The 18,124-nt window shown below is 42.2% G+C and overlaps 1 protein-coding gene across 1 annotated transcript in view; it reads left to right on the forward strand.

Moving 5' to 3' along the window:
- The first annotated feature begins 5,076 nt into the window (after positions 1-5,076).
- HTR7 (5-hydroxytryptamine receptor 7) overlaps positions 5,077-18,124 on the forward strand; it is a 29,035-nt gene continuing 15,987 nt past the window's right edge. The window contains exon 1 of the mRNA XM_075717828.1: positions 5,077-5,630. Within this exon, the coding sequence (XP_075573943.1) occupies positions 5,104-5,630 (527 nt within the window). The 5' untranslated portion in view covers positions 5,077-5,103. The remainder of the gene's footprint in view (positions 5,631-18,124) is intronic.

An 18,124-nucleotide genomic window follows, 5' to 3' on the forward strand; every position in this document is an offset into this window, starting at 1 on the left:
AGAACCCTATTTGCTGTAATGGTGTAAGAATCTGAGTATGAAGCACTTTCAGCATCACGTATTGTGAATCATGTACTAACAGAGTGTACAACCCTATTTCCTACATTAATTACTCAGATCTTACTACTTTTGTTTAGGCCAGCCCCAGTGATCTACTTAAAACATCTTTGTCATCCTCATTGCTAAGCCACAAGCTTCTAATGTGCTGTGTTTCCCTGGTGTTCTGAAGTCCTTGTAGCGGAGCCAGATCTCCTCCCTCCACGTGTTTTCTTTCTCAATACACTTAGATCTCACGGCAGTCCTTTTGGTAAATTTTTATGCAGAAACCGAACAATTCTTCTAATGTGTTTTCAATGGACAGCCCATGGCAGCAACTGTTAGATTTTTTTTGCTTTAGTTCTGCGTTTAGCACTTTTAGGGAGCTCAGATATTATTTGGTACTATCTGTCTCAGCAACTCAGTAACATGAATATCACGGTCACTTTTATCATAACTTCAATAACTCCTTTGTAAAGGTGCAGACTGAATTTTCAGGGATGGGAACTCTGTTTTCCTGAGCAATACAGAATTTTTGGCATAAATTTCATTTTAATTGTTTGTTTTCTTTTCAGGTGACAGCTTGCTGTTGTTAGTATATGCTGGTTCCAAAAAGGGAAGACATCATTTCACATTTAAGTTGCACAGATGCAAGTATTTATTTTGACAATGATAAGAAATGCCGAAGATGAGAACGGTTACCTCTCTGTTTTACTGCAACAGAGTGGTGATGATTTATTTTCACAAAGACAAGAAAAGGCAGAAAAGAAAACTGCAGCTGCAACATCTGTGCCAGAAGTTGGACAAGAGTGTTATTTGTTAAACAGTACATGCTGGGAATAAAAATCAAGTTTTGGTAATATTTGTCCGTGGAATTCTAACCAGTCTCTGATAAAATATTCTAAACATTTTGACAACACATTTCCCCAAGGCAGAAGAAACATATACCTATACTTTATTTATTGTTCCCAACAGCAGGTCCTCACCAGACTTATATTGGTTTCCAAGAAAAGAAGATGAAAACAAAAGGAAAGAAAAAAAATTACATCAGACAAATGAAAACAACAGCTTATGAAGATAGACTGGCTCAGGCATGGAAGGACAAAAAAGGGGATGGTAAGAAAGGGAAAAGAGCAAGAAAAATTTCTTCCCTGCTTATTTATTACATTACATACTCATGTTACCTTCCTGCCATCCATCCAAAATTGAATTAAGAAGGGGAATGTAGCAGCGCCTTTAAGCTTTTATGCTAAGATGAGCACGGCTGTTGTTTTCTAGAGGTGGCTGTGTAGGGGGAAAGAGTTACCATGCCAGGCTGCCAACGCTTCCTCCTCCGCTGGTGCAGTTCTTGTGCTGCACTCCTCGACCTGTTTCAGTCAGAGTGCTCCCAGTTAGCAAAGCCCTGCTGTGTCAACAGACTCTGCAAGCATTAAGTCCTCCAGAGAGGGACGAAGGATCCACGATTTAGTGCAAGTTCCTTCAACACAAACACTTTGATAGATACAGTCTGGCCTCACTAAATCAATGTGTGCTGGGGAAATTGTATTTCCTTCGCTAGCTCTGATGATGTCTATCTCACCACACTAACACGGGACCAAAGAATTGATACTAATACCCACTGTTACGTTCCACACTTAGTATGAATCACAAATGCAGAAGATGTTATGTGATTAACACTATTTCTGGAGGAGGGGGAAAAATCGTAGAAGGAAGTTAATTATTTTTGGAGAGGAAAAAAAAAATAATCAAAGAAAAAGGTTCCCTTGCCTTTTTTTTAAAATCTGGAACATTTCTATATGACAAAATTGGAATATCAAAGATGAGATTTGCAAGTAAAGTACATTATCAGGAGTGAATAAAATAATTTAACTTCAATAAGCCCATGAAGAATGAAGGACGAGGGCCTTAGCACAGAGTCAGAGGTATACAGAAATGTGAAGAGGCTTTTATACATAGAGAGCCTAAATTACTCAAAGAACAGGATGTTACTAAGCTCAGCCAGAAAACTGATTTGATGGTATTTATTGAAGCCTAACGGCGGTGAAAAAGTAGTATCTTGGGGGAGAACAAATGTCAAGTTTTTATTCTTGACATCCAATCAGCCATTTGTTTAGTTTCTGTATGCTGTCTGTAATAGCACGATAGAATTTGTAAATAGGGTCACTGAAGACAAAAGCGGGATGTACACTTGGGAGGATCAACTCCTACCTTCACGTATCATTACTTTAAACACACAGAATAGATGTAGTGCCATGGAGGATGGATGCTCTCTGCTTTCCCAGACACTGGGGATGTGAAAGCCTCTAAAGGCCTCAAGAAAAGCACCTCACCAGATTCAGCCCAGCCCTGGAAACTGGAATGTCATTCTAGGCGTGTCCCAGCAAAAAACTTTCAAGGAAAAGATTTTAGAGAGGTATCAGCTGCTTCATCTTGCCAAGGTTTCACGTTTTCTCTGCAATAGCACGTAAACCCCTCTCTATAATGGTATGTAAATTGACTTAAATTGATTCGTCTCTTCAAAGATAAGATTATGAGAGTAAATACAAAGAATGGTAACATACGACCTTTGAGAAGGAAAGAAATCGGGTGATTAACTTCCAATGAACTGTATGGGAATTTAAGGTATAGAACAAAAGATGAGGCTGAAATCCTCCTTTCAGGTTGGAATGGGTAAGAGTAACACACAAATGATCCTGTGTATAATCCACTGAGTACACTTAGAGAGTCACGTTCCAGAAATGTATTGAAAAGTTGTCGAGAAGAATGACTGATTTAATGAACTGTGTCAACACATTTGCAGGAAGCACCAGATTATAATTTGCTCTGCCTTAGTGACATTTTAAGCAACTGAAAAATTGCTTTTACAGTGAGTATTAAACTGTACAATGTTATCAGCTTTTATGATATGAATCTATTTTGAACAAAATTTACCCAGTTCCTATCTGCTTAGCTGTACTTGAGACACTATTTTTAAAAAATGCATTCACACAACAAGGAAATATTCTCCTTTCTCCGTGTTTTGCCTTAATGCTTTAACTGATTTTGATGTACCCTTGCCATTTCTAAAGATCTTTTTCAGCCTAATATTTGCTTAGCTGGGGAGGAGGGACAAAGGACTTGCTTTATCACCTTAGAGGGGTCAGTCACCTCAAGCTCAAGGCTCATGAACACGTTCTGGGTGGTTAAACGGGGAAAGCTTTTATTGTGAGTGGACTCAGTGAGGCAACTAACAAAGTGTAGGAAAATACGCAACTGAATAGGAAAACACTTTCAGCTTGATCGTGGTCAAAGAGCTGCCCAACTAGATCTCATCCTTACCATGTGAAACTTGCTTATTTTATTATCTTAGTCAAATCACGATGTGGGGGTGGAAGGGAAAGCAAGCGACTGAACGCCCAAGCCCTGCTCACTGCCTGCTGCACTTCTGAGCACGGGAGACTCTGCCTGTGCTCCGATTGTGTCAGGCACGCCTGACCCCAACGCCCCAGTCCCGTGCACGCTCACAGGGCAGCTGGGCCAATGCAGAGTCACGTATGATGGAGAGCCTGCTTTCAAGAGCAGGTGACACTAACAGGGTGGAAGGTTTCATTAAAAACAAGAAATTCCGTGAGCCAAGTATGGGAGCCTCAATTGCTATGGATTTATGTTTCAGTAGTGCGTAGCAGTCAGATGAGGATTTTTCCCCGATAGCTGGGTACTTGTTAGGTCTTTCCTCAAAGCAGATTTTTATGTCTGTATGATGTGAGCTCATACTGCAGTCTCTTACTGCCAGGCCACACATGCAGTTCTTCCCTCTATCCGCTGCATACTGAAATAAAACTTGCTATAGCATTGCTGCCTGCAAGACCTTCCCTCGTTCAGGTATCACTGACATTGGTCAATGGTTACTGATCCATCTGGGATCAACGTTCCCGCTTTCATTTCCTCTCCTTCTCTAGTCCATCAGGCTTCTGTCTCTTGTTGGAAATGTAAGGGGACACTCAGGAGCAGGTGTTCCCTGTTTTTAATCCTTGCTGTCTAGCACGCTACCATACCAAGAGGTGTAATCTTCTGCGCGCATCCCGTGGGTAACTGACAATCCAAGCAGTTAGCTTTCACCCCAGCTGGAGGCAACAAGATGACTTAAAGAGCGGAGAAAACTAGTGAGTTGCAGAAATGGGCTAGCATCCCAGAGTTCAAGGAATCGTGGCAGGAAAAGCAGGTACTTCAAAGCAATGGGGTTTTGTTGGTGTTGGTAGTGGTGTTTTTAACTTTACTGGAAGGGTTAGGTGTGGAATAGTGAATAAATTGAAAATAATGCTATATAAATATGAATAAAAGAGGAAATACCGTAGCGGGATTCACGTTAATTTAGTAGGAGGGAAGAAATCTTAAATACTGAGCATCTGTGAGCTTGAAGATACAAAGAAATACTTCGGAGCTGGCCACGTTGCTGCGGGCAGATCTTACAAGAGCGGCCACTGTGGGCTCTGCAGGCAGCAGCCGGGGTCCTGCCGGACCCGAGCCCCTCGGCACGCACGTTTCGACGGGGCAGGCCGAGGCCGATGCAGGTGCAGGGGTGCAGGGGTGCAGGGGTGCAGCGGAGCGGGCGCGCCGGGGGCTGGCACCCCGCTTCCCTCCGGAGCGGCTCAGCCTGCGGCCGCTTCGCTCCAGGCCGCCCACTCGCCCGCAGCGTCTCGGGTGCGACCTCTCTCTCTATATATGTATGTATGTATGTACAGGGGGGCTTGCGGCGGCCGCGGAGACGCCGGCGGGGAAGGGGCGCTCCCCCCACCTGCCGCTCAGGGCGGGGCAGGAGCGGGGGGCGGAGCGGCCCCCCCGGTCCCCGCCGCCCCCGGAGGGAAGCAGCCGCGGGTGGGCGGGCAGCGGCCGCCCGCCCCTCTCCCCGCGGGCTGGGGGCGGCGGCGCCGTGCCCGCCCCGGGCGAGCCCCGCCGCTCCGCGGGAAGTTGCGGGCCGGGCCCCGCGGCGGGCCGCTCCGCCGGCTGCGAGGGGCGGGCGGCGCCGGCTGCCCGAGGAGGAGCCCGAGCATCCCGGGCGGCGGGGCTTGATGGGCAGCTCACGCCAACATGGTCCTCGCCCTCAGCGGCAGCCACCTCTACGGTAGCCTGCGGCCCGCCGTCCTGGGGGACCCGCGGGCGCTGAGCGGCGGGACGATGATCGCCGGCTCCTGGCCCCCGCGCAGCCTGGCGAAGCTCGGGCCGTCGCCCCCGCCGTCGGCGCTGCCCACGGCGAGCCCCCTCCCCGCCAACGACTCCCAGTGCGGGGAGCAGATCCTCAGCTACGGCAACGTGGAGAAAGTTGTCATCGGGGCCGCCCTCTCCCTCATCACCCTGCTGACCATCGCCGGCAACTGCCTGGTGGTCATCTCCGTCTGCTTCGTGAAGAAGCTGCGGCAGCCCTCCAACTATCTCATCGTCTCGCTGGCCCTGGCCGACCTCTCGGTGGCCCTGGCCGTCATGCCCTTCGTCAGCGTGACCGACCTCATCGGCGGCGAGTGGATCTTCGGGCGCCTCTTCTGCAACGTCTTCATCGCCATGGACGTCATGTGCTGCACGGCCTCCATCATGACCCTCTGCGTGATCAGTATCGACAGGTGAGAGGGGCCCTGCCCTGCGCGGTTCCCCACGGGTGCCTCGGAGCCGAGCTGCGGGCCTTCCCTCCGAAAGCCCGCAGGGAGCCGAGCGCGAGCGCCCGGGGCGGCGTGCGCTGCCTCCCGCTGTCCCAGCCCGGGAGCCCGGTTATCCCTCTGCTTGGCTTCCCTGCTACCCTCGCAGAGCCAAAGGGTCAGAGCAGAACTCCAGCTGAACTCTATACGTTTACTGGGGCTCTGTACAAACAATGGGGCGTTTTTTCCCCCCCTTTTTTTTTTTCTTACAGCTGCTTTAAAATTTGCAACATATGTCTTTAAACTGCTCCATGCCACGGCTAGATTTGAGCTGATTCTTCCGAAGCTGGTGGCAGTGTAACCTCGCTGAGTTCAGTTGAGTTTCACCAGACCGGAGAACGCTCAGGAGTTGCAGCTGATTAGGGTTGGATCATTATTCTAGTACAATCCCAGCACAGCTCCATTTCACCTGACAGAGCCATTTTTGACAAATACCCTTTTGTTTGAAGCAAAAGCTGCTTTCAAATATTTGCTTTTTCTTTTTTTAAAAAATTTTTCTCCCTCTTAAAAAACAAACTATGCTTATTGACATAGAGCTTCTCCCAAAAGATACAGGCACTGGGGCAATAAGGAGGTGTATACAGACTGCGGAAGAGGATCTTAGGCATTCATTTCTGATGTTTAGATCTCATGTTTGCCCATGTCTAAGCTCTCTTCTGCAGAGGGAGGCTAACAGATTCCTTCATTCCATGCAGATCCCATTCTAAAATAAGGAACATCCTGTAACTTCCCTCTTCCACAACCTAAATCCTATGCTGAGAATTTTAGCATCTAGAGGGAGACTCTTCATTACAACTCAACACAATTAGCAGAAATTGAAGAACTTCCTAACTAGACCATAGAATTAGTTTATCAAGTCTGATATCCAACAGCAGCCTTAACTCTCTACTTCAGAAAGTTTTGGGAAAGAAGGCTGCATTAGGTTTCTGCAAAGAAACAGTCTTTCAAAAGAGTTTCCCATAATAACTGGAGGCAGTTTCATGCCTAGAAGCATCACATTTTATATTATTTTCAAAACTCTAATTTCTGTATAAGCATCCCCTGCTCCAATGCTCTCTATTTTGTGACTTCTGTAATGGCTAGCAGTTCTCTGAATGCTGTAAAGCATCTTGTAGTAATGAAACCCACATACAGACTTTGATTATCAAAGGTGGGGGGTGATTGCTGTTGTTGCCTTGACATTTGCTGGTTTTTAACTTAATTCCAGTATTGTAAGAAAATATGAATAGGCTTATCTACCTTCCCAACTTTATTCTCTGTTTTTCTATCCTACCTATTTTTAAGATAAGTGATTTAATTTTTCCACTATCTTCACATAAAGTACTTCCATTCTTTGATTGTTCTTGATGTCCATCTCTGAGCTCTCCACCTCCATTTCTAATAAACTTTTAAAGACAGGTTAACATAATTAAGCTTTCTTACCCAAGTAAGGATGTGTGACTGATTCACACTGTAGCAATTTAGTTTTACTCTTTTTCATTTTTTAGCTTAACATCTGAGGTCACTTCTGTGTGTTGAACAGGGACTTTGACTGAACTGGTCACAGTGATGATTTGGTCTCCTAATATCTTCTTTCCATCCTCCCTCCACTCCCCCTTCTCCCCAAGATACCAACAAGAGATATAGCTATGTGTTTAGACCAGAATATAACGAATTACGAATGACTGATTTTCATTAACAAGTGCTGGTTTAAAACCAGAGTTAATCTGCTCTCTCGTCTTTGCATTCCTACCTCTATTGCTGAATGTTTATTGAACATGATCTCTTCATAATTCATTATACATTATGATTAAGATAGGTGATATCATAAATAAAATGAGACAAGCCAGCAATTCATTAGCAAAATGTCTCTACCACTTGGTAATAAAGAATTAAAAAATCTCCATGATTTGTAATCCTATTTAAAAAATAAATAATCTTATACTGTTGTAACACTACTCAGTCAGGCCAAAGATTAGCTTGGGATGTTAACTAATCTTTGAATAGTGAATACATACGAAATATGCAAACCAGGGAGAAATGATGAAAATTAAACGTGAATGATGAAATGTCTCCAGTGTAGCATTGATTTTTAATGGTGCTATCTTACCTGCAGTTGTTCTTACACTTATGTAGTTAGGAAAGCCTTGCATCATCAGTGAGGGAGATGTATCTGAAAAAAATGAGGGCTTTCAGATAAAGTATTGTATGTAGTTACAGGAGCTTGCAAATCACAATGTATATAGTGCATTAGAGGGTCAGACCATTTTCACAAGGACTATTTTCGCATGGGTTTGATGGAAACACTTGCATGTTTTATATTATGTAGGAGGAGAACAACTCCAGTGATACAGCCCTTATTATCTCCATGCAAAGAGTACAAATACAAGATGGACAAGGAAATCCAGAAGCAGAGGAGGAGTGAATGAAATTCACCGTCCTTCAACTTGGCCGTGCTATCCTCAGTGCCATTTAGATACACTTAAACCTTGTAGCACAATTAACTGGTCCTGAGGTCACATGGGAGACATTTGTTTAGGGAGAAGGGTTAAGACAGGGCAAAAAGGAACATTTTTTGAAGCATAATTATGAATTGCACTGCCACCTGGCTCTTTAGGACAGTTTAGGAAGCCTTTGCAGTGATCCAGTAAAGTCTCTCCTGAAGGGAAAGATGAGGCTGTTGCAGGCAGTGCAGAGACAGCAAATAAGATGGGTATTTTAAAATTTTCATTGTTAAACAGCTAGGTTCTTCCTGAAGGAGACATGAGAATCAGTTGAAGGTAAATAGCTGAAAGAATATTTCTGTTGAATCAATCTTTAAAAAAAAAAAAAAGTTTGTTACAAACTTAGGCAATGTTTGTAGGAATAGGTAATATCTTTTATTAGACAAATATAGCTGCTAAAAAAGAGGCTTTGAGGCCCTTCCAAACAGGATAAAATGTATAAATTGAAGAGGCTTTTTGATATGTTTCCCTTGTACAAGTATGTGCTACTCAGCTCATGCCACTGAGAACCCTGAAATGCCAGCCGCTGGCAGGCCTATTGCACGCAGATATTTTGCTGCACAGCTCTCAGTGGCGGACGCGTTTTTCAGCTGAATTTATCAGTTGGAAAGCTCTGAAAGATGCAGATTAGTGTGGAGTCTACAAATGGGCTGTTTTCATTCTGTTGTAAAAAACCCCATCTTTTTTTCCTAGTCAGACACATCAAGTACTGCTTGTACTTTTCATGTTGCTTCTACTCTAAGTTGTATAAACATTAAGACTGCACAGTAGATGTTAGTATGCTATTGTGGGGATCTCTAACTTCGTACAGGGTGTACAAGAAAGAAGCTAGTCTGAAAATGTCATTTTATTATACACAAAGAACTAAATCCATGGAGATCATGAGATAACGTCCATGACAATAACATGATTTGGACTATTATGCTTTTCTTCAGATCATATCTTTCCTTTTATTTCACAACATTAAAACCTCCACAGATCTTTATCAGGGTGACCTGATAGGACCATGTTGTTCTTGAGGTATCTCTATCTTATTTAAGCCCCTGCTTTGGAAGAAGGCTATCTGCTTACAGGCAGGTCTGTCAGAACTAAACCAGATGTGATGGAGAGACAAGAGTGTTTCTCCCTTTTCAAATTGCCTAAGGATTAAACAGGCCAGATATCTTGATACCCGGACAATCAGTATTACCTTTGCTATACTCTCCATCCATGATAGGAGGGGTAGCTCTGGAGAAAGGTAGGAGTTACAGAGACTTTGGCAGGATAATTGTGCCTCAAAAATAGTAGCCTCCTTTCAACGTTTCTTATTAGTGGGGGTTTTTTGTTTGTTTATTTTTGTTTTGTGTTTGAGTTTTGTTGTGGTGGTTTGGGTTTTTTTGTTGGGTTTTTTTTCCCTCTTCTCTTAAGGCTTCACTTTTCTGATTCTGAATTAAATAAATTATACCACATTTGTACCCCTTTACATTTAAGAGTGAGTGAACATCAGAAGTGAATTACAAGGGAAGGATGCAAACCACATCTCAGTGGGTGAATGAACATATAAAGGGAATTAATCAAATTTAAACTGGTAGTGTTTGCCTGCTGATTCATCATGTTCCTTTGACCCAAGATAGCTACAGAAATCCTGTTTTGGAGAGTATCCACTGGATAACAGCATAAGTAGCAATTTTTAATTCAATTTAAAAATAGCTCTTTGGCTTAGAAAGTGATAAAGTAACGTAACTACTCAGATGCAGTTGACGAATTATAACACTTTCCCCACACCCACACAAGTAATGAAACATTTCTTGGGGAACTTTTTCAGTCTGTATCTTAGCCAACAATTCATGAGTATTCCAGACTTCCATTAAATTGATGAGGATTTAGAATTTGTACGCAAATGATACCAAAGTGGGCCTTTTTGTTGATCCTGAGATTTTTATACACAAGGATCAGTTTCTCTCCCTCCCTGTCTGATATCTTTTGCCATACTCCAAGTAAGTATGAGTACTTTTGCTTCACCTTAGGCTATGTCTATCCCTAAAAGCTTACCCGTTTCCAGTGTCCTTTGGTACATGCCTGGGAACTGAAGAGCCCAGTGCATGAAAGGAAGAACTTGGGACTAAATTTAAATAAAGACCTAAGTACTTTAAATAGAATCCAGGTGTCTAAATTCTGCCTACATCCAAAACTGATAATGTGACCTGAAAACCCTGTCAGCAATTTCCTAAGCCTAATAGCACCTAAGAGCCTTACGTGTCTTCCCGTTCTGCATGGAACTCTTCTTTTGCCTTCAGGCCATGGGTGGACAAGGCTGCAGGCTGTTCTGCAAACCAGCTCAGTCCCTTCAGAAAATACATGTAGAATATATATTTAGAGATAGATATGAAAAAATCCTGTATGTAATATATTTTGGACCTAGAATAAATATAGGCACCCACCAGCAGTGCCCCCCATGAGATTTTGGTTAGTATATATCTTTACACAGAAATAACTGAGGAATCAGGAAAACCCTAAAAGGAACTATAGGAAAAGTGTGTGATGGAGTTACTGAAATTAAGGTCTATATTGCAGAAGAAAGTTTTGGGATCAATATGGCAACTAATTCCCAACCACCACCACCATTGCAAGAGCCATTCTTTCCATTGTTCAGCCTGATAAACAACAATACTCTTTCTGAGTCTGTAAATAACTTGTCTAGCTTATGAAAGATACAGGCAGCATTGATACACTAAAGTGGAAAAAACAGACTTGTTTTTATTCCTTTCCATGTAGTTTTTCTAATTTAGTCCACTTAAAGAATATTCCTCAAGTTGTTGTAGTTTCTTTTTACAGATAATTTGTCGCTGAACACTTCTGCAATCTCAGTTTTATTATTTACATTGAAAGAGGTACAACATAAACTTTTGCTCCCAAATCCTGAAATGAAGAAGTTGAATTAGAATTTGGATGCATTAAGTAGTATAAGGCAGTGCAATGTGTATCTTTCACTGAGAGCCAGCTTCAAAAGAGTAAACGAAGCTGGGATGTTTTGCTGTACTAACACAATCGCACTTCTTTAGGTACCTTTCTGTGGCATCCTCAGGTATCTTTTCCCATGCCATATAGGCAGCCTGCAAGAGATGCAGTTACTTACACTGTAATCTGTTCTCAGCTGTAGCAATTGTTTTGTTATTTCTTTGCAGAGACATTATGCTTCATGACTAGACTGCCAGATGCACAATAAGTAAGATGAAAGGTAGCAAATAAAAGCTATTTTATCAAAGAGATGGACTATTTTGTGAAGACTTAACAACTCAGGAGTAAAGGGGGTTCTTTTACCGCCACGATGAGTGGAAGTTTTGTCCTTCTGCGGTGGGAACAGGCATAAGATCTGAAGTTTGGTATGTCTTGTGGTGGCACAGTAGAGGCTCAGAAAGTTTGGGAAGCTAGAAGACGCTACAGAAAAAAAATCTGCAGATTGATTATTCTATTACTGTTACATACTGGATGCGTTTAAGTAGTGTTACTGAAGGGGAGTCATGAAGTGTGGAGATGCAAGATAATCTAGAGGTGGCAGTGAAAAGGTGACTGCAATTGGTAATGTTCCAAGGTATGCATGAATGGGCAATTATAGTTCAGTCACTACCAGGGGATTTGCAATTACACCACATTTATGTGAACGCTTTTTCTTGAAATTAGATGTTGCATTTTCCCCCCATATTTGAAACTATCTTCTGTTTGCTCCTACCAGGGTTTAACACTGGATGAGTTTTCAGAAGTGATTTGGGGGTCTCTAATTCTTGGGGGTTCATCCAGACATTTCAAAGGAGCCTGATAGTCAGAGGTAAGGGAACATTAATTCACATTTTTGCCAAGCAGGGCATTCTGGAGACATTTAAAAAGTGATTTTTTTCCTGTCAAGGTCACAAAAATAGTTTCCATAAGCGAGGTTGGATTTGCTTCAAGATTCTCAGGAAAAACAAAATTCTAGGAACACTTCTCTTAGTTTTTAAAGGGAGCTTTCAGAAATATCTCCTAATATAAATCACAAAAATGCAAATACATATCATACTGGCATAATGGTGTAGTGTAACCTGTGTACACTGGTATCAAACTATATTTTCCTAGAGTGTTTTTCTTGAACTGCATGGGTATCACAGAATGAAACATCAAAGCTTTTGTAGTCATTATACCGTGTTTGAAGCAAAATTACTGTATCACTGGTAGCATACTCTCACAACCTTCTAGAGAACAGAAATTAATCAAGGAATGTTCTTAGACATTTCTGGAATAATTTTCTCTGAAAGTTATTTATAAAAATCCCTGTAAATTATGTAAGGAGGATATCTTATTTCTTTAAAAGAAATCCAGTATTATTTTTAATATTTTTGTTGAGTTTGAAACATTTTATTGGAAACATTTGTGGCAACTTTTATCATAGAATCATAGAATCGTTTAGGTAGGAAAAGACCTTTAAGATCATCCAGTCCAACCATTAACCTACACTACCAAGTCCACACTAAACCAGTCAAGGGTAGACTAGACTAAACCATGTCCCAGAGTGCCACCTCTACCCATTTTTTGAACACTTCCAGGGATGGTGACTCCACCACCTCTCTGGGCAGCCTGTTCCAATGCTTGACTACCCTTTCTGTGAAGAAATTTCTCCTAATTTCCAGCCTAAACCTCCCCTGGCGCAGCTTGAGCCCATTTCCTCTCATCCTATTGCTAACTACATGGGAGAAGAGACCAACACCCACCTCACTACAACCTCCTTTCAGGTAGCTGTAGAGAGCGATAAGGTCTCCCCTCAGCCTCCTCTTCTCCAGGCTAAACAACCCCAGTTCCCTCAGCTGGTCGTCATAAGACTTGTGCTCTAGAGCCTTCACCAGCTTTGTTGCCCTTCTCTGAACACGCTCCAGCACCTCAATGTCTTTCTTGTAGTGAGGGGCCCAAAACTGGACACAGTATTCCAGGTGCGGCCTCACCAGTGCCGAGTACAGGGGGACAATCACCTCCCTGCTCCTGCTGGCCACACTATTCCTGATACAAGCCAGGATGCTGTTGGCCTTCTTGGCCACCTGGGCACACTGCTGGCTCATGTTCAGCCGGCTGTCTACCAGCACCCCCAGGTCCTTTTTGGCCAGGCAGCTTTCCAGCCACTCTTCCCCAAGCCTGTAGCGTTGCCATGGGGTTGTTGTGACTGAAGTGCAGGACCCGGTACTTGGCCTTGTTAAACCTCATACAGTTGGCCTCGGCTCATCAGTCCAGCCTATCCAGGTCCCTCTGCAGGGCCATCCTACCCTCCAGCAGATCGACACTCCTGCCCAACTTGGTGTCATGTGCAAACTTACTGAGGGTGCACTCAATCCCCTCATCCAGATCATTGATAAAGATATTAAACAAGGCTGGCCCCAGTACTGAGCCCTGGGGAACACCGCTCGTGACCAGCCGCCAACTGGACTTAACTCCATTCACCACAACTCTCTGGGCTCGGCCACCCAACCAGTTTTTTACCCAGTGAAGACTATGCCTGTCCAAGCCATGAGCTGCCAGCTTCCCAAGGAGAATAGTACAGGAGATGGTGTCAAAAGCTTTGCTAAAGTCCAGGTAAATGACATCCACAGCCTTTCCTTCATCCACCAGGCAGATCACCAGGTCATAAAAGGAGATCAGGTTGGTCAAGCAGGACCTGCCTTTCATGAATCCATGCTGGTTGGGCCTGATCCCCTGGTTGACCTGCACAGAAACAGAACATCCCATTTCATCTGCAGTTGATGTTGTATATACAGTGCTGTCTTTTGGCTACATTTGTAGCTCTTTTTTTTCTCTCTCAGTATATCACACAAAGACCTGGACCTTCCTCTTTGGACTAGGAAATCTGAAAAAAGAGCTGGCCATTGTAGGTCTTGCATGAACTTAAAAGAACTTGAGAAACACTTGAGTCTGCCAAGGTGCAGTTGTCATACAAGAAAGACTGGGGAGCAAAATTACAAGTTCTGATGTCTGAGCGTACAAAGCATGAGCATCATAAAGCAATGCTCACTTCAGTTTTGCCCTAATGGTCACTACTATTTGTAAGGTGAAGATCATTTATTTCAGCTGGAAAGCTTATGAGTTTTAATTTTTCATGTTGTACTAGATAGCCAACTATTTCTAAAGGATTGATTCATAGTATATCTATTCCTATGTATACTGTAGATAGAAAAAACAGATGAAATGTTTTGAGCAAACTCTTACTACAAAGGATAAGTTTTCCTTTCCAAAAGACTCCAGTAATTAAATATGTCATAGGGAAAATTTTCTATTCTGTTTAAGCTAACATAACAAAATTAAAGAGTGTAGCAGCTTTGATTTTCTTCTTTTACCTTGCTCTTTACTCAGAAGGCTTTATACAGAACATCTATGATCTAGATTATCTGATGTGTATGGGTGGTTCCATACATATTAGCATGTATGCAAATCAGGTGGTGATTCACCTCTCACAGGAAACAAGTATTTTGGGTAAAGTACAGACAAGAATGAAATTTCCCATAGTGCCAGCTGTTCTAATAACATGCAGAACTGAGATGCATAGGGAAATCAAGTCAGTACTGAGTATATTCCTTCTGTCTTTATCCTGGCCTCTACTATCAAATTGTAAGCTAGCACAAGAAGCCTCTGAGGGGGGTTAATATCATCGTGGACAGTTATTTCACTGCAAAATGGTCATGATTGTTTAAAAAAACCCCCAACAAACCCAAAACACAAAAGCAAGGAGGGACATTACAAAAATACCTTTTTTAAAGTAGGGAGAAACCAGGGCAAAGTCTATTCTTAGAGATACATTGTGTCTTGAAAAAGCTGTCAGCAAAGTTTTTTCCTGAGATATATCAAGGAAATGGGTGGATTTTTTGGACTGTCAAAAACTTGAAACCAAGTTTTTTAGCTTGTGGAAGTGTAAGTTAAAAATATAACCACAGGGAAAGTTGGTTATCCATTTTTGTTTACAGTTTTTTATGTTTGTTTAAGGAGACTGTGGAAAGTGGAGGTAGAGCTGTATGAAAGGTAACACTTTTGTCACATTGGGAGCTATTTGTCCTGCAGGGTGTAGCAGGTTGAGAAGCAAGCAGCAGCTTACCACATATTAACAGTGGTGGAAAAACTGCTTAGGGACCACAGGAGGCTGGGCAGAATTTGTTGTATCCCAGACACTCACCGAGTTGGGCAAAAGCAGAACTGGAAGCAAAGGCTTGCCTGCAAGCATTGGTTTTGTGGGAGAATTGTGTACAAACCTTTTTACTTCTAATTCATCATGTGATGAGTTTTCTGCATTTAAAGAGATCAAATTTCTAGTTTTCATTTAACTAAACTTTGACTTGAGTTGAAAACTCTCTGGTCTTTTGGGGAGATCTTGTTATTGGAGAGCTAGGCAGACACATGATGAGGTCTCCTCCCAGTAACCTGGCATGCAGCTGTGCCACCTTCACTCCTGCTGAAGAATACTGATAAGTAACCTTGCTGGCATTGGAATCATCATTTCTCATCAGCTATACAAGTATCTACAGAGATATAGCCTATTACTGCTAGAAGTTAAATTGATACAAAGCTTTCTTTAAGTACATTATTTATAAACTGTTCACTTTTCATGAGAGATGTGTTAGAGACCAGGGACAATGCATTTCAACATATGGTTTGCAGATCTGCAGAGGGGGACTCAAAAGGTAACTGCAAAACCCAAGTCTGTTGTCAGTAGCGTCTGTTTACTACTTCCCATGCTAGAAAATGTAGGGATTTTTGAGTCAAAGTAAAGAATAGTGGCCTAGAAGATTTACTCTGGTAAGGTATTTAGAAATTGGCAATAGGCATAAAAATTAGAAGGTGGAAATGGAAGGCATGAGCACAGATAACAGAAGTATATGCTATTATCTAAACATTGTAGAATTTGCAACATAACTGTCATCATGAATACAAACCACAAAAACATGTTGTGATTATGATGAAATATTTCAGATACACAGTACCATTTGCCAGAATAATTTTCTGTAAACAGTTCTCCCTGGGGGTTGTTAAATTTTGTTTATCTGCTGTAGAAGCTGACATTTAACAAATAGTTGAAATACTAAATCCCTGAAGAAAGTCAGAATGTGTTGTCTGGCCAAAAATTACCTGGAAATATTTATACCCATGACCCAAAACAGCTGCTGACAAGATGCACAGCTTTTCTTTAATAGTCTGATACAATGTTTTGATGCTAAAAATAATACAGCTTTGGCTCTAAAGACTTAATTTTTGCACTGTTATGTACCACAGTTTCCCTTTTACCTTAAGAGTCTGCATTCAGAGACCCACATAGCACAAGCAGTTTTAGCAACAATACCAATTGTAGTCTCTCAAGAGTCTATTGTCCCACATTAAAAAGCTATTTTTGCTAAATGAGTTTGGTCATTAGCAGAACACAAGCTCCATTTTTTCAAAAATAACTGAAATTAAAATAGCATAGTGGACTGTTTGCCTGTGAATTAAACAACACAAGAAGGAGCTTACCATTTCCAAAGCCTGTTACTTAACACAAAGCTTCTGCACTGCTCCCTAAGTGTGGAAATGAAGGGAGCATCTTATCAAATATCCCAAACACCTGCAGTTTGCAGTGAGCTCCCTGAGATGTCCATAGGCTAGCTGTAGTGATTCATCCCACACTGCTGCCAAAGTTCTGCTCCTAAATTCAAATGCATGTTTGAAGTTGTTAGCCTGGCAATGAGAACTGATGTTATTGGAAGCTGTTGGCACAGCAATAAACCTTAGGTATTTTAGTCTTTATCCACACGAAGTTGATGCCACCACATCTCAGAAGAACCTTAGAGTTGCCAACTTGCTGCTGAGAAAAGCAAAGGAGAGACATACTCACTGAGAGACGAGAATAAGGGCTTCCTTCTGCTGATCCCACCTATTTCACTGCTTTTGTGTGTGGTGTAGCATCTGTAAAACAGAGAAGAGAGGTCAGGGATCCTTGATAATCTCCAAATCCCGCTATCTTTAAAGACTTCAGAGAAGGAGATGGTCTATCATCAGCTGTATCTATTTCTATTTCAGCATAAAAATATAACTAAATTTTGGGGAGCATGAAAAGGCATCGTAAAAGAATTGTGACCCCACACACACACACTGAGCTGGATAAATGGTCATTTGTGAGTAACTAATAGTTGAGTCTGACCTCAGATTTTGTCATTGTGTACAGAAGGCCCAGGGGAAGAGGGCCAGAAGTTCCTTTCTTGACAGGAAAAAAGCAATTTATTCTGTAGATTGAATGTACTATGATTTCATGCCTGTGAAGTTGATGGTAGCAGTTTGTATTGTGTTGAAATTTGTTCTGTATTTTAAATACATTTAGTGTTGCAAATTTTGCACAATTTTAAAACCATGAAAAATTATGAAAGATGTTACTGAAGGAAAAGGATGTACTGTAGTGGAAGCCTGTTGTGGGCAGGCCCTTTGTTCAACAAGACAAAGAGGACACATTGTCCTGGCCAATCTCCTTTTTTCAGGTTTCCTGTCTGCAAATCTCTAAGCTTACTTGGAGCTGCCTTTGCAAATGTAGACCTGGAGACGTCTGAAATGAGGAGTATGAGCTACTGGATTTGGATTAATTTTTACTGAGGCAGCAAGCTTGAAAAAGCCCGCTACGTGGAACCACAGCCTGGCAGGTCTCAGCAAGACCCAGGAGGTTCAAAGTTCACTAGAGTGGAGGACTGGTTCGCTAGAAAGAAGTAGTGTCCATGTGGCCATTACCTTCTTCATTCCCAAGCCTGCTAGTAAAAATGAATAAATATTATGATAAATGAATTATTAAATGCTGTGGTTGTGAAGAGCTGAACATACAGTTTTACCCACCACAATTTGGATTTTGCTGCAGTTATTTTTCATCACTAGATGTTTCTCCCCTTCAACCTTCTCCTTCAGTTAAAGGACACCTGTGGCTGTGCATTTAAGGATTCCCAG

Source organism: Pelecanus crispus, chromosome 10 (assembly GCF_030463565.1).
Source record: "Pelecanus crispus isolate bPelCri1 chromosome 10, bPelCri1.pri, whole genome shotgun sequence".
Classification (NCBI taxonomy): Eukaryota; Metazoa; Chordata; class Aves; order Pelecaniformes; family Pelecanidae; genus Pelecanus; species Pelecanus crispus.